The sequence below is a fragment of the Danio rerio genome, chromosome 15 (assembly GCF_049306965.1).
Source record: "Danio rerio strain Tuebingen ecotype United States chromosome 15, GRCz12tu, whole genome shotgun sequence".
Classification (NCBI taxonomy): Eukaryota; Metazoa; Chordata; class Actinopteri; order Cypriniformes; family Danionidae; genus Danio; species Danio rerio.
In genome coordinates this window covers 43,580,001-43,593,473 of record NC_133190.1, presented here as the reverse complement: position 1 = coordinate 43,593,473, position 13,473 = coordinate 43,580,001, and the positions used below count along the sequence as shown (strand labels likewise).

The following is a 13,473-nucleotide window of genomic DNA, read 5'->3' as shown; positions in this document are numbered from 1 at the left end:
TAAATCAGTTATCAGAAATGAGTTATTGAAACTATTATGTTTAGGAATGTGCTGAAGAAATCTGCTCTCCGTTAAACAGATATTGGGGAAAAAAAAATAAACAGGGCGGCTAATAATTCAGGGGGGCTAATAATTCTGACTTCAACAGTATATGTATATTGTATTAAAGTAGTGTTTGCAGTTCAAATAGTCAACAAAAATCCTTAGCGTCGAGCCCTGGACATACAGACGAGAAAGAGAGGGAAAAAAAACAATAATAAAAAAAAACAGAAGAAATAAGAAACCAACCACAGAAAGAAAAAGTGACAGAAAAGAGTTGAGAGAAAGAAAAGAGAAAATAATAGTTCGGCTGAACTGGTAAAGATACCTTCTGTAGAACAGTTCCTGCCGCAAGCAGTCTGGAGTATATAGAACATCTCACGGAAAGAGCGTGGACCTTCCCATATGAAGCATTTAGGGAAACAGAGAGAGTCAGAGAGGATGGAGGAGAGAGAGAGAGAGAACAACAGAGGGAAAGAATAGAGGAGTCGAGAGATCAGAGAAATGAAGAGAAAAGAGAAAGAGAAGGAGAAACCGAGCAGCGAAAGAGTGCAGTGCAGGTGCTGCTGAAGCAAACAGAAGGTATCTGAACACCACACGGCATGCAGGCTGCAGTCTGACTCTCCCACTGCCCAACATCTGACTGCAGGACGGCACACATTACTGCTAACATCATCATCCGCCACAGAATACGAAAATAAGGAGAGAAAAACAAAGGCTCTCACTTTATATTAAGTGGCCTTAAGTGCTTAAACTGAAACTAATAATTCAATACAATGTACTTATTGTGTAGATACTTGTTTTTTTTATGTAATTACATTGTCTGACAGATCGTACTATTATGTCTTCTTTTCTTTTTCATTACTTTAAAACCTGTTTTAATGCATTTTATTATGTTTTAATCTGTTTTTAATTTCTTGTTTCTTTTATTCTTGTTTATGTAAAAGCACTTTGAAATTACTATTGTGTATGAAATATGCTATATAAATAAACTTGCCTTGCCTTATGCTTGAATAAATACCAGCATGCACTGCAAAAAACAACCCATACTACCAAACCCAACCCGTATCCCACCTTAAGAGCACTAAAAGTGTTCTGCAATACATTATGAACACAGTAAGCACATTGTATTTATATTCTGATGTAAGTGTATACTAGTTAGGGTTACTTAATATAAAGTGAGACCGAAAAACAAGCAATTGCTCCTTTTTCTCATTCTTTGTTTATATATTTCATGATTTAGCCAGTTTTAATCTTGTGATTTAGAATGATCATCTTTCAAATGAGAGTTAAATCCCGCGCAAATCCCAAAGGCGTAGCTCTGAGAAACAAGTCAGAATTGAGATGTTTAAACAAACATGAGACACTAAAAATGCCTCAAAACTGCAAACAGAGAGAAGCAAAGGGGCAATTCTTCAATAAAAAGACTGCAATAAAAACTGCAAATAAACAGACAAGCTTGCAATTCCAAGAGAAAAAGGTTGCAATTATGAAAATGTAAAGACTGTTAAAAAATCTATCAACTTGCAAATTGCAAGACATAAAGTTGCAATTCTAAGTAAATATAGTATAATCAATTATAATATGTCAGAAATAAAGGAAGAAAAAAAGGGTCTGAATTGTGAGCAATAAAGTCAGAATTGTTTAAAGTTGATATTAAGAATATCTAATAAATAGACATATAACGATAAGAAATGAGGTCACACTCCGAAAAAAGCTGGAATTATGAGATAAAAAAAGATGCAATTGCCTTTTTATTTTTCTTATCCCATGGCGGAAAAAGATGTTTCGTAGTTTAAACTAGCTTTTACCTTTTTCAATTTTAAGTTTTATTCATAAGAATTACTAAGACGACTATCTAACAATTTGAGAGTAATATAATATAATATAATATAATATAATATAATATAATATAATATAATATAATATAATATATAAAAATTATATAATATAATAATATATATGATATAAAATAATAATATATATATAATATAATATGTAATATAATATGTAATATATAATATAATATAATATAATATAATATAATATAATATAATATAATAAAATTATATAATAAAATAATATAATATATTATAATATAATATAATATAATATAATATAATATAATATAATATAATATAATATAATATAATATAATTATATAATAAAATAAAATAAAATAATATAAAATAATATAATATAATATAATATAATATAACTACATATTTATTGTCGTACTGTAAATGAATAAACTGTTTATCATTAGTTGTTTTGTGCATACAAACCTTGGGTCACCATAGATACAGACAGCAACAAGCAATCGTGAAATGGCAAAAGATAGCAGTACAATGCCACAAATCATGCAGTGAACCACAAACACTCCCAACCAGCTCTAACTCTCCTAGTAGTTGCATTTAACTAGACCAATACTTAAAAAAAGTATAAAAATCATTTTAAAACATAAATGCATTATAATATTTCTGAAAATGCAGCATTTATTCTTACATTTCAATCATGAGTGATAAAATATACTTATTTAAAGGAGTCATGAACAGTATTTTTACTGTTTTCTGAGGTAAAAAATATATATTTAGAAATGACAGGTTATTTTTCTCCTATGACCCTCATCAGAACAAAGCATTTGAATAGACATGGTAAATTGTCAACTCTGAAGTAAACACCAACTGCTATGATTGGCTAACAGTTTTGCACATTTTTAAAAGGCAGAACTGTTTTTCTCTGCCTCAAATGTAAAATCAATGAAAGTTTAGTTTTTTTTTCTTTTTTTAATTGAAGTTAACAGAGGGCCAATTTCTTATGCATCGGAATTTTCAACATTTGTGGGCGTCGACCTTCTGTAGAGGCGGGGTTTAGACACACTTTTACATAATAAATTGACTTGCTGTTTTTTTAGATTGGTTTTAATAGCTGATTTTAGACTAACAGGAACATTTTGAATTCTGGATGTTCAAAAAACATACAGGATTAACTCTTATGTTATATGTTAAAAGCTTAAGTTCATTTTCAGCAAATCCAGCATTAAATTGTGTTTTGCTTGTAAATTAGTTCAAGTTTTAAATTAACAAAGAACTAAATTCCTACAAAAACATCCCAAATTCGTTAAAAATAAAGATTTGTTTCTGTGTAGACCTGCGTTTGTGTCTATCTTGTATTACCAACTCCATGTGTGAATAAGTAGGCAGAGCTAGCCAGTGATGTAAAAGTGGGCAGCAATCTTCTGTAGAGTCAGAGACTACATGCAATAATACATAGCGTGTACAATGTTTACGTGGCATAGGCGTTGTCCACATTAACCATTTTTGTTAGAGAGGCTAACTGTAGTATTGGTAACCTAGCAACCAACAGCCAACTAGGCAAGCATAAAAGAGACAGCTGATTGGTCACTTGGGTGTAATGTTCTTTACATCAGTGTTTATTTGGAAAATGCATTATCTACATTAACCCGCTTTCATTTGAGAAGCTAACTGTAGTATTGGTAACCTAGCAACCAACACTAAACAAAGCAAGTGTAATAAACACAGTTGATAGGTCGGATGGATGTAATGTTCACTACATCGGTGTTTATTCGGCAATGCGTTATTCACATTAAGCCTTTCAATTAGAGAGGCTAACTGTAGTATTGGTAACCTAGCAACCAAGCGTCAACAAGGCAGGCATAATGGAGACAGCTGAGTCACTTGGGTGTAATTTTACCTACATCAGTGTTTATTTGGCAAATGCATTGTCTACATTAACCCGTGGTCATTAGAGAGGCTAACTGTAGTATTGGTAACCTAGCAACCAACAGTAAAAACAAGGCTAGCATAATATAGACAGCTGATTGATCATTTGGGTGTAATGTTCACATTGAAAGTGTCCACATTGACCAATTTCTGTTAGAGAGGCTAACTGTAGTATTGGTAACTTAGCAACCAACAACCAACAAGGCAAGCATAACGGAAACAGCTGATTGGTTGCATGGATGTAATGCTCACTTCGTCAGTGTTTATTCAGCTAATGCGTTATCCACATTAATCCTTTTCATTAGAGAAGCTAACTATTGGTAACCTAGCAACCAAAAACAACTATGAATTTTTTTTTCGCGAATTATTCCCGAATTTATTCGAAATTTGGTGTTTCCAATACTCCAATTTCTCATGCGATAGTTTAAATTGCACATGTTGTTTGCAATCTAGCTTATAATAACCTCGTATGTATTAAATGAATGGTCTCCTAAGTTCATGACTCCTTTAAAGTATTCTAAATCGCAATAAACATCACATGATCTCAAAGCACCCAATCACTGACCTGTGATGTCGAACCACAGTGAAGCGGAGCCTTGTTGCTGGGCAGACACCACTCCTACGATGTCCGCCACTCTGTCGGTTTCCATGATGGTAAAGTTGTAGAGCGGCTCATCGAAAGCTAGTGGAATGGGGTTTGGCGGAGGACGGCGGATCCACTCAATGTGCAGACGTGCTGTCGCCCAGCGCTGAGGACGCCCGTTGTCCACCGCCTTCACCTGTGCAAACAGAGAACAGAGGATCAGAGATTGCAGACACAAGCAAAGGGTAAAAATTACATATTTGTTTTTCTTTCTCTGTTTATATTTTCCCTCAATTATTTATTTATTTTTTTAAATATTAGTTTTTAGTTTTTGACTGGACAAAAAAGATAAAATTTAATTGAATTAAATAAAACAATATACAATTTAATAACTCGAACAAGTTGTCTGACCTTACTCATAATACGTAATACAACAACAGCAATAATAATAATAATAATAATAATAATAATAATAAATAATTCTAGCTGATCCAAGCTTGCATAGAGGAGGGGTAGCTATGTAAATTAAAATAAAATAAAATAAAATAAAAATAAATAAAAGTAAATAAAAAAATAATAATAAAAAATTAAAAATTTAAATTAAATTAAATTAAAAATAAATTTAATTATTGAAAAAAAGTATAAAAAATAAAATAAAATGCAACTGTAAAACCAAAATAAAATACAACAAAATGAAATTATATACATTACATTATTTAATAGCTCATTTAAGGTGTTCAACATTACTGAAACAATATTAAATAAAATGCAAATTGTAAAATACAATTAAACTTAAAAATATTTAAGTTATCTCACTGATCCAAATAAACAAACAAACAAAAATATTAATAATAGCTAAATAATATCAAGTTAAATAAAGTTTTCCTGCGGATCCAAACTTGCATAGAAGATGGATATTTATGTGGAAAATAAAATAAAATAATACAACAAATTATTTACTAACTCATCCAAGCTGTCTGACTTCACTGATACTTTGTAAAAATAAGTTAAAATGAAAAAAAAAAAATTATGTAAATAAATATTATCTTGCTGATTTACAAAAATTAAACAATTAAGCAACAATAATTCAAGTAAAATAATATAAAAGTAAAATAACATTTTCTAGCTGATACAAGCTTGCATATAAAATAAAATAAAATAAAGTAAAATAAAAAAAAAAAATAAATAAAATAAAATAAAATAAAATAAAATAAAATAAAATAAAATAAAATAAAATAAAACAGGCGGCATGGTGACTCAGTGGTTAGCACTGTCGCCTCACAGCAAGATGGTTACTGCTTCGAGAGCTGACTGGGTCAGTTGGCATTTCTGTGTGGAGTTTGCATTTTCTCCCCATGTTGGTGTGGGTTTCCTTCGGGTGCTTCGGTTTCCCCCACAGTCCAAAGACATGTGCTATGGGTGAATTGAATAAACTAAATTGGCTGTGGTGTATGAGTGTGAATGAGTGTTTCCCAGTACTGGGTTGCAGCTGGAAGAGCATCCGCTGCATAAAACATATGCTGGATAAATTGGCAGTTCATTCCGCTTTGGAGACCCCTGATTAATAAAGGGACTAAGCGGAAAAGAAAATGAATAAAGAAAAAATAAAATAAAATGAAAAAAATAAAGAAATACAGAAAAAATAAATAAATAAAAATTTTTAAAAATGAAGTAAAAAAATGAAATAAATAAATAAAATCCCATTTTGAAAAATATTTTGTACTAGTCTATGAGGTTCTTTCAATCTGTATGTAATACTTAATCTGCAATTAATATAATTAATTTATACATTTACATTCAAAAACATCATAATTTAAAAATAATAAGCTATTATCTGGTCATATTTTACCTCTCATAAGAGAAACAGTTTGATAACCCACATCCTTCACAGATGAACACTGATTTAGAACTCATTTAGGTTAAAAAATGCTTAAATATTCATTACATATCAACCGACAAATAAGTGTATCAACGAGTAATCTGCAATAAAAGAGAAGTGAAAGTTAAAAGCAGAACTCAAATGGAGGATCAGAGCAGAACTGGAGGAATGCATCCACTATTGACCTTTAGGTTGAACGCAAACAAAAAGAACAAATATTTTACAAGAAGAAGAAAAAAAAAATTGAAATGTCAGCTTCCTCATTAGGGAAGTGAGCTGCTGAGTGTGTGTGCGCGTGTGTGTGTGGAGGGAGTTTTACAAGACCTGGAAATTATTAGCCAGAAGTTCACACTTCAGGTTAAATTGGGTGAGACGATTGCTTGTACTTTTATCAGATATACGGCTCATTTATACTACTGCGGTAAGAGGGAAGAAAGAAAAAGATCATGGCATTTTAAGGTGATCTCCATCCGATACTTAAATTTAACAACCCCCCAGCCCAGATTTGAACAGCTAGAAAACTATATTTTTCCCTATTTCATAAAATAAAATAAAATAAAATAAAATAAAACAAAATAAAATAAATTAAAATAAAATAAAACAAATAAAATAAAACAAAACAAATAAAAAAAAACAAATAAAATAAAACAAATAAAATAAACAAATAAAATAAAATAAATAAATAAATAAATAAATAAAATAAAACAAATAAAACAAAATTAAATAAATAAATAAAATAAAACTATTAAAATAAAATAAAAATAAAAAATTAAAATAAAAAAATAAAAATATAAAAAATAAAAATAGATAAAATAAATAAAAATAAAATAAAATTTATACAGCAGCTCATCAACAACTTACTCGCCAATAATCTATTACAGCAAAAAAGCTGTTTTTACATTTGCATCACCATTTATCTTTCAATAGTTGCATTTACAATATTGTATTTCTTTACTGTAATTTCATTTTCACAATGCAACTTTAAACTACAGTAACACTGCATAACTGTTCTACATAAAAACACAGTTTATATTACAGTAAATCTATATTTACAATCATGCTTATCAATTTGCATACTTCTGATTATTAATAGCAACCTTACATATATTCATCTATTGCAAATTTCTGTTCATAGTTAATACAACCTGTATATAATGTTCATAGTACATCCATCTGTAAATATCACCATAGTTTTCCTATAACTGCACTTTATAACTTATATCTATATCCTGCACTTGCTGCTATTGCACCGCTGGTTAGACCTAAACTGCATTTCATTGCCTTGTACTTGTACATGTGTAATGACAATAAAGTAAGTTGAATCTAATCTAATCTAATCTAAATACTGTGTAATTTACAAAACTTACGTTAACAGTGTTGTTCATCAACGCCAGGTTGGCCTGAATATATATAATTATGTAATTTAGGTAAGCTCGTATCACCTAAAAAATGTTCTTAATACGTATTTATTCTTTCATTTGAAAATCAGAAGTATAATCACTTAAAGTAACCTAAATAAAACAAAAATAGTTTAATTTTATTTTCACATAGCATTATTAATATTAGATTAGCTTGAATTAGCAAGATTTTTGTTAGAATTTCAATTAAATTTATTTAAATTAGTTAGAAAAAACATTTTATTTTGTAGAATTGTATTTAATTGTAATTTCCAATGTTAATTTCAGCAATGAAAATTGTAAATTATATTAAATTATTTTTTGATTGTATTTTACTTTGTTACATATTTTTATTCATCAAGGCCAACTTGGACCTTTATGCTGTTTATTTTATTTTATTGTTTATGTTTTATTTCACATATCTTTTATGTAAGCTTGTATCAGCTTGAAAAGCCTACTTTATACTATTATTATTATTATTATTATTATTATTAATATTATTATTATTATTATATACATTTTAGTTTGAAACTATAATCAATTATAGTAACAAACCTGAACAAAAAAGTAATTTCATTTAGTTTTAATAGTAATGTTAGATTAGCTTGAATTAGCAACAAAATATTCTCGTTTTATTTCATTATTATTTTATTTTATATTCATTTCCATGTTATTTTATTGTCACAGAATATCAGTAATGTTCTTCAATTAAATTAAATTAAATTAAATTAAATTAAATTAAATTAAATTAAATTAAATTAAATTAAATTAAATTAAAATTTAAACTTAAAATTAAATTAAATTAAAATTTTAAATGAAATGAAATAAAATAAAATTTAATTAAAATCATAATATCCAGTCATCTAAGCCAACTGGGATCTGCTAGAATAATGTTTTAAATAATATTTTTTAACGCATGCAATTATTTTTGATTCCCATTATAAAACTTTTCAAAACATGTTTTATATTTTACATAAAACATATAATTTTGCATTTGATTTGATTGAATCTAAATTTGGAGTGTTTGTAAGTTACTTACGGTGAGAATATCGTAGGTTCCAGCGCTGAACTGTTTTTTGGGTGATGAAACCACTCCGGTTTTGGCGTCGATGATGAACTTGCCGTCCTCATTGCCGTCGATGATGCTGTAGGAAAGCTCTGCGTTTGCTCCTTGGTCCTGGTCATACGCAAACACACGGTATATTGGAGCTCCGCGCTGTTTTCTGCTGCGCTCCGGCAAACGCACCTGGTACATCTTCTCTGGAAACGTGGGCTTGTTATCGTTTACATCCAACACCTGAATCACCACCCATACTGTAGTGTGTCTGGGAGAAGAACCACCGTCTGATACGGTCACCTGCACACAAAACACACACACACATGACCATGCAGATAATAACACTCAAACACATGACCATACGAATAATAATACCCACATATAACTATATCAATAACAAACACACACACACACATTTTACATGACCATAAGGATAATAACACTCACACATGACCATACCAATAATAACACTCACAAATAATCATAAATAATAACTCTCACACATGATTACGTACATAATAACACTCACACATGATCAAATAGATCACACACTCACAAGGAACCATACGGATAATAACATGATCATGAAAATATTAACACACATGAACATACGGATACTGATAATATGAATAATAGCACTCCAATGTGCATTCATTGTGTTTTGTATCTGACAATTGATCAAAAATCTGCAGAATTTGTGAAATAATAGTTTTAAAAAGCTGTTGAATGTAAATTTTAAATTTAATTAAATTTTTTAATTTATATTAAAAACTAAAATAATATTACATTATGTTATCAAATAAAATATTATAATAATAAAAACGAATAATAATAATAATCAGATATCCATCTATCCATCTATCCATCTATCTATCTATCTATCTATCTATCTATCTATCTATCTATCTATCTATCTATCTATCTATCTATCTATCAAATCCACCCATCCATCCAACAAACCCACCCACCCATCCAACATCTATCCAGCAAACCCAACCATCCAGTCTGTCCATTCATCCATCCATCTAAAAAATCCACCTGTCCGTTCGTCCATCCGTCCGTCCATCCACCCATCCATCCATCCATCCATCCATCCATCCATCCATCCATCCATCCAGCCAGCCAGCCAGCCAGCAAATCCACCAACAAACCCATCCATCCATCCATCCATCCATCCATCCATCCATCCATCCATCCATCCATGTTTTTCTCCAACAAATCCAGCAACAAACCCATCCATCCATCCTGGTAGCAAATACACCAACAAATCCATCCATCCATCCATACATCCGTCTGTCTATTCATCGATGCATCCACCCAACAAACTCACTCATCCATCCAGCAATCCCATCCATCCATCCATCCATCCATCCATCCATCCATCCATCCATCCATCCATCCATCCATCCTTTTCTCCAACAAATCCAGCAACAAACCCATCCATCCATCCTGGAAGCAAATACACCAACAAATCCATCCATCCATCCATACATCCGTCTGTCTATCCATCGATGCATCCACCCAACAAACTCACTCATCCATCCAGCAAACCCAACCATCCATCCATCCATCCATCCATCCACCCATCCATCCATCCATCCATCCATCCATCCATCCATCCATCCATCCATCCTTTTCTCCAACAAATCCAGTAACAAACCCATCCATCCATCCTGGAAGCAAATACACCAACAAATCCATCCATCCATCCATACATCCGTCTGTCTATCCATCGATGCATCCACCCAACAAACTCACCCATCCATCCAGCAAACCCATCCATCCATCCATCAATCCATCCATCTATCCATCCTTTTCTCCAAAAAATCCAGCAACAAATCCATCCATCCATCCTGCCAGCAAACACACCAACAAATCCATCCATCCATCCATCCATCCATCCATACATCCGTCTGTCTATTCATCGATGCATCCACCCATCAAACTCACCCATCCATCTAGCAAACCCAACCATCCATCCATCCATCCATCCATCCATCCATTCATCCTTTTCTCCAACAAATCCAGCAACAAACCCATCCATCCATCCTGCCAGCAAATACACCAACAAATCCATCCATCTATACATCCGTCTGTCTATCCATCGATGCATCCACCCAACAAACTCACCCATCCATCCATCCATCCATCCATCCATGCATCCATTCATTCGTCTATCCATCCATCCATCCATCCATCCATTCGTCTATCCATCCATTAATCCATCCATCCAGCAAACCCACCCATTTATCCATCCACCCATCCAGCAAAATCACCCATCCATTCATCCATTCAGCAAACCCACCCAACCAACCATCCATCCATCCATCCATCCATCCTCATTATAATTATAACATATCAAATTTTGTAGCTTTTGTACATTTTAGTTAATTATTTCACTTCATAAACTGTACTAAATAAAATGAATTTAAACTAAATTAAATTACAATAACATTAAATTAAAAGGATTTTACAGTTTATAAACCATCATCTGAAAAAAATAAACTGTTTTCATAAGCATTTATATATTTGATCAGACAATAGTATTCTCAGTCATCTTCTTAATTGAATCTACTTTAATCAAATACCCCAGATGTAATAAAAAATGTATGAGCGCAGCTATTATTCATGTATGTAGCACAAATTGCACAACCAGTAATAGTATTAGTGACCATGGCAAAAATAGATTATAGACAGACTAGGAGAAGCGAGAACCTCAACATGATTGTTTTTCTCAGTAAAATGGAGTAAGGATGAATCATGTTCTCGCTTCCTTTCATTTCCTGTTTCTGACATTCGATCTGTTTTTCATTCATTAGCAAACAAGCTCATTGCTCATCCACCAATCAGCTTGGCCGCACATGGCCACCAGCCAATCAGAAGACAGCGCTGAACTGTGAAACAACATTTCAATGATGTCATTAAAAACAAAAGCCACGGTGTGCGACATCCATCTCGGCGGCAACAACTGAAACGATTAATTCAATTCATTTTATTCATTTCCTTTCACAGATACAGACTGCTGCGCTATGCCTGTACAAATTCAATCTGTCCGTCTGAAAGACAAAGAGAGAGAGAGAGAGAGAGCAATAAAGAAGGAAAAAAGAGGGGGGTTGTAATAAATTAAATGGGCGTTTGGTCTGTGTAATGTTTGGGTGTCAAGGGATCACACGGTGAACGGGCAACAAAACGCGAGTGATAAGTTTGTATTCAAAAGATCAACATGACAAAATGGCTTTTATAACAAACACACACACTTTCTCTCTCTCTTTGGCAGATCAGACTAGTGAAGTGTTTTAAATTCAAGCAGGCGTCTATAGGATTGCGTCGATAATCTTGCGTTTATATAGGTGAAAATTGCTGTTATTCTCCCGACCCACACAAAATTGATCTGGAAATTGGAGGGAGTGTAAATGAGCATGGATCGCAGCCTGGCACCTGATGTGTGTTTGTGTGAACGCGGGTCTCACCTCCAGAACGTGCTCAGCCTGCTGTTCGCGGTCCAGCTTTCGAGAGGTTGTAGTAATCAGACCTGCAAAACACACACACACACACACACACACACACACACACACACACACACACACACACACACACACACACACACACCCACACACACACACACACACACACACACACACACACACACCACACACACACACACACACACACACACACACACACACACACACACACACACACACACACACACACACACACCACACACACACACACACACACACACACACACACACACACACACACACACACACACACACACACACACACACACACACCACACACACACACACACACACACACACACACACACACACACACACACACACACACACACAAAAAATCACTTTTTTAGCAGCCGCTTTGTAAACAGACTTAAATCCGACCACATGTACTGTCACTACATATAAGATAAGTTAGATCAAGTTATTATTTAAGGGTGCTTTCACACCTGTTTTGTTCCGAAAGAGGGATTAAAATTTGTTACAATGTGGCTCTTTGTTTTTGGTTAGGTTCGCTTTCACATTGCAAAGTTTTTAAACGGACCAAAAGAGCTAAAACTAATCGCGTGCGAGTAAACTCTCCTCACATTGGTCAGAGATTCAGGGTTTATTTTGCAGAGTCCAGCTCAGCTGTCATGCATCCTTATTTTAATTTATGATGATGAGCAATAAGACATTATAAGCGGAAAGCTGAGCTTTAATTTTTAATGGTGACAGCCACAGACAATGTCACCAGATATAAATCAGAGGTAAGACTTTCTCATACATGGCTGTTGGCTAGAATTATGCATAGGCTTTACATTATAGAGAGAAAAAACAGATAAATATGACTGCAACTTTCAATTTCCTAGTCAATTTTCCTAATAAATAATCAGCTCTCGTTAATAGTTAGAATGCTTTCGCTTTCGTATTTGAGATGAAACGCAGATGAATGATATCCCGCCCTGCTCTAATTCTCTGTTCATATAGATGTATATATACACCTATTACATATACATAATACACTGTGATGTAACTTGGCCGGGCTTGGATCGTTTTGCTTTCTCACTACTATCGATCCGCTCCAGAGTTCGTTTCAATCGAGCAGAGACTACCTCATTCAGACAATCTCAGACCGATTACTTTGGCGCGGATCCAAACGCGATTGCTGGATTCACATATACCAAACGAACCGTACTGGGAAAACGCACCTAAGTCTAGGTGTGAAAGCACCCTAAGATGCATAATATTAGAAAAATTAAAATAAAATTAAAT

At 32.9% G+C, this 13,473-nt stretch overlaps 1 protein-coding gene across 12 annotated transcripts in view; it reads right to left on the bottom strand.

Annotated features, from left to right (window-relative positions):
• The window catches only part of fat3a (FAT atypical cadherin 3a), a 523,435-nt gene that overhangs the window by 125,530 nt on the left and 384,432 nt on the right, over window positions 1–13,473 (bottom strand). For 6 of the 12 annotated variants that reach the window (XM_073923188.1, XM_017350986.3, XM_073923189.1 and 3 more), the window contains 4 exons: window positions 12,169–12,230; window positions 8,681–8,998; window positions 4,348–4,561; window positions 368–436 (listed from right to left, as the gene is read on the bottom strand). In XM_073923188.1, coding sequence (XP_073779289.1) covers window positions 368–436; window positions 4,348–4,561; window positions 8,681–8,998; window positions 12,169–12,230 — 663 coding nt within the window. Of the gene's footprint in view, window positions 1–367; window positions 437–2,682; window positions 4,562–8,680; window positions 8,999–12,168; window positions 12,231–13,473 lie in introns of those variants that run through there. The other 6 variants (XR_012390554.1, XM_021481445.2, XM_073923191.1 and 3 more) reach the window with 2 other exon arrangements.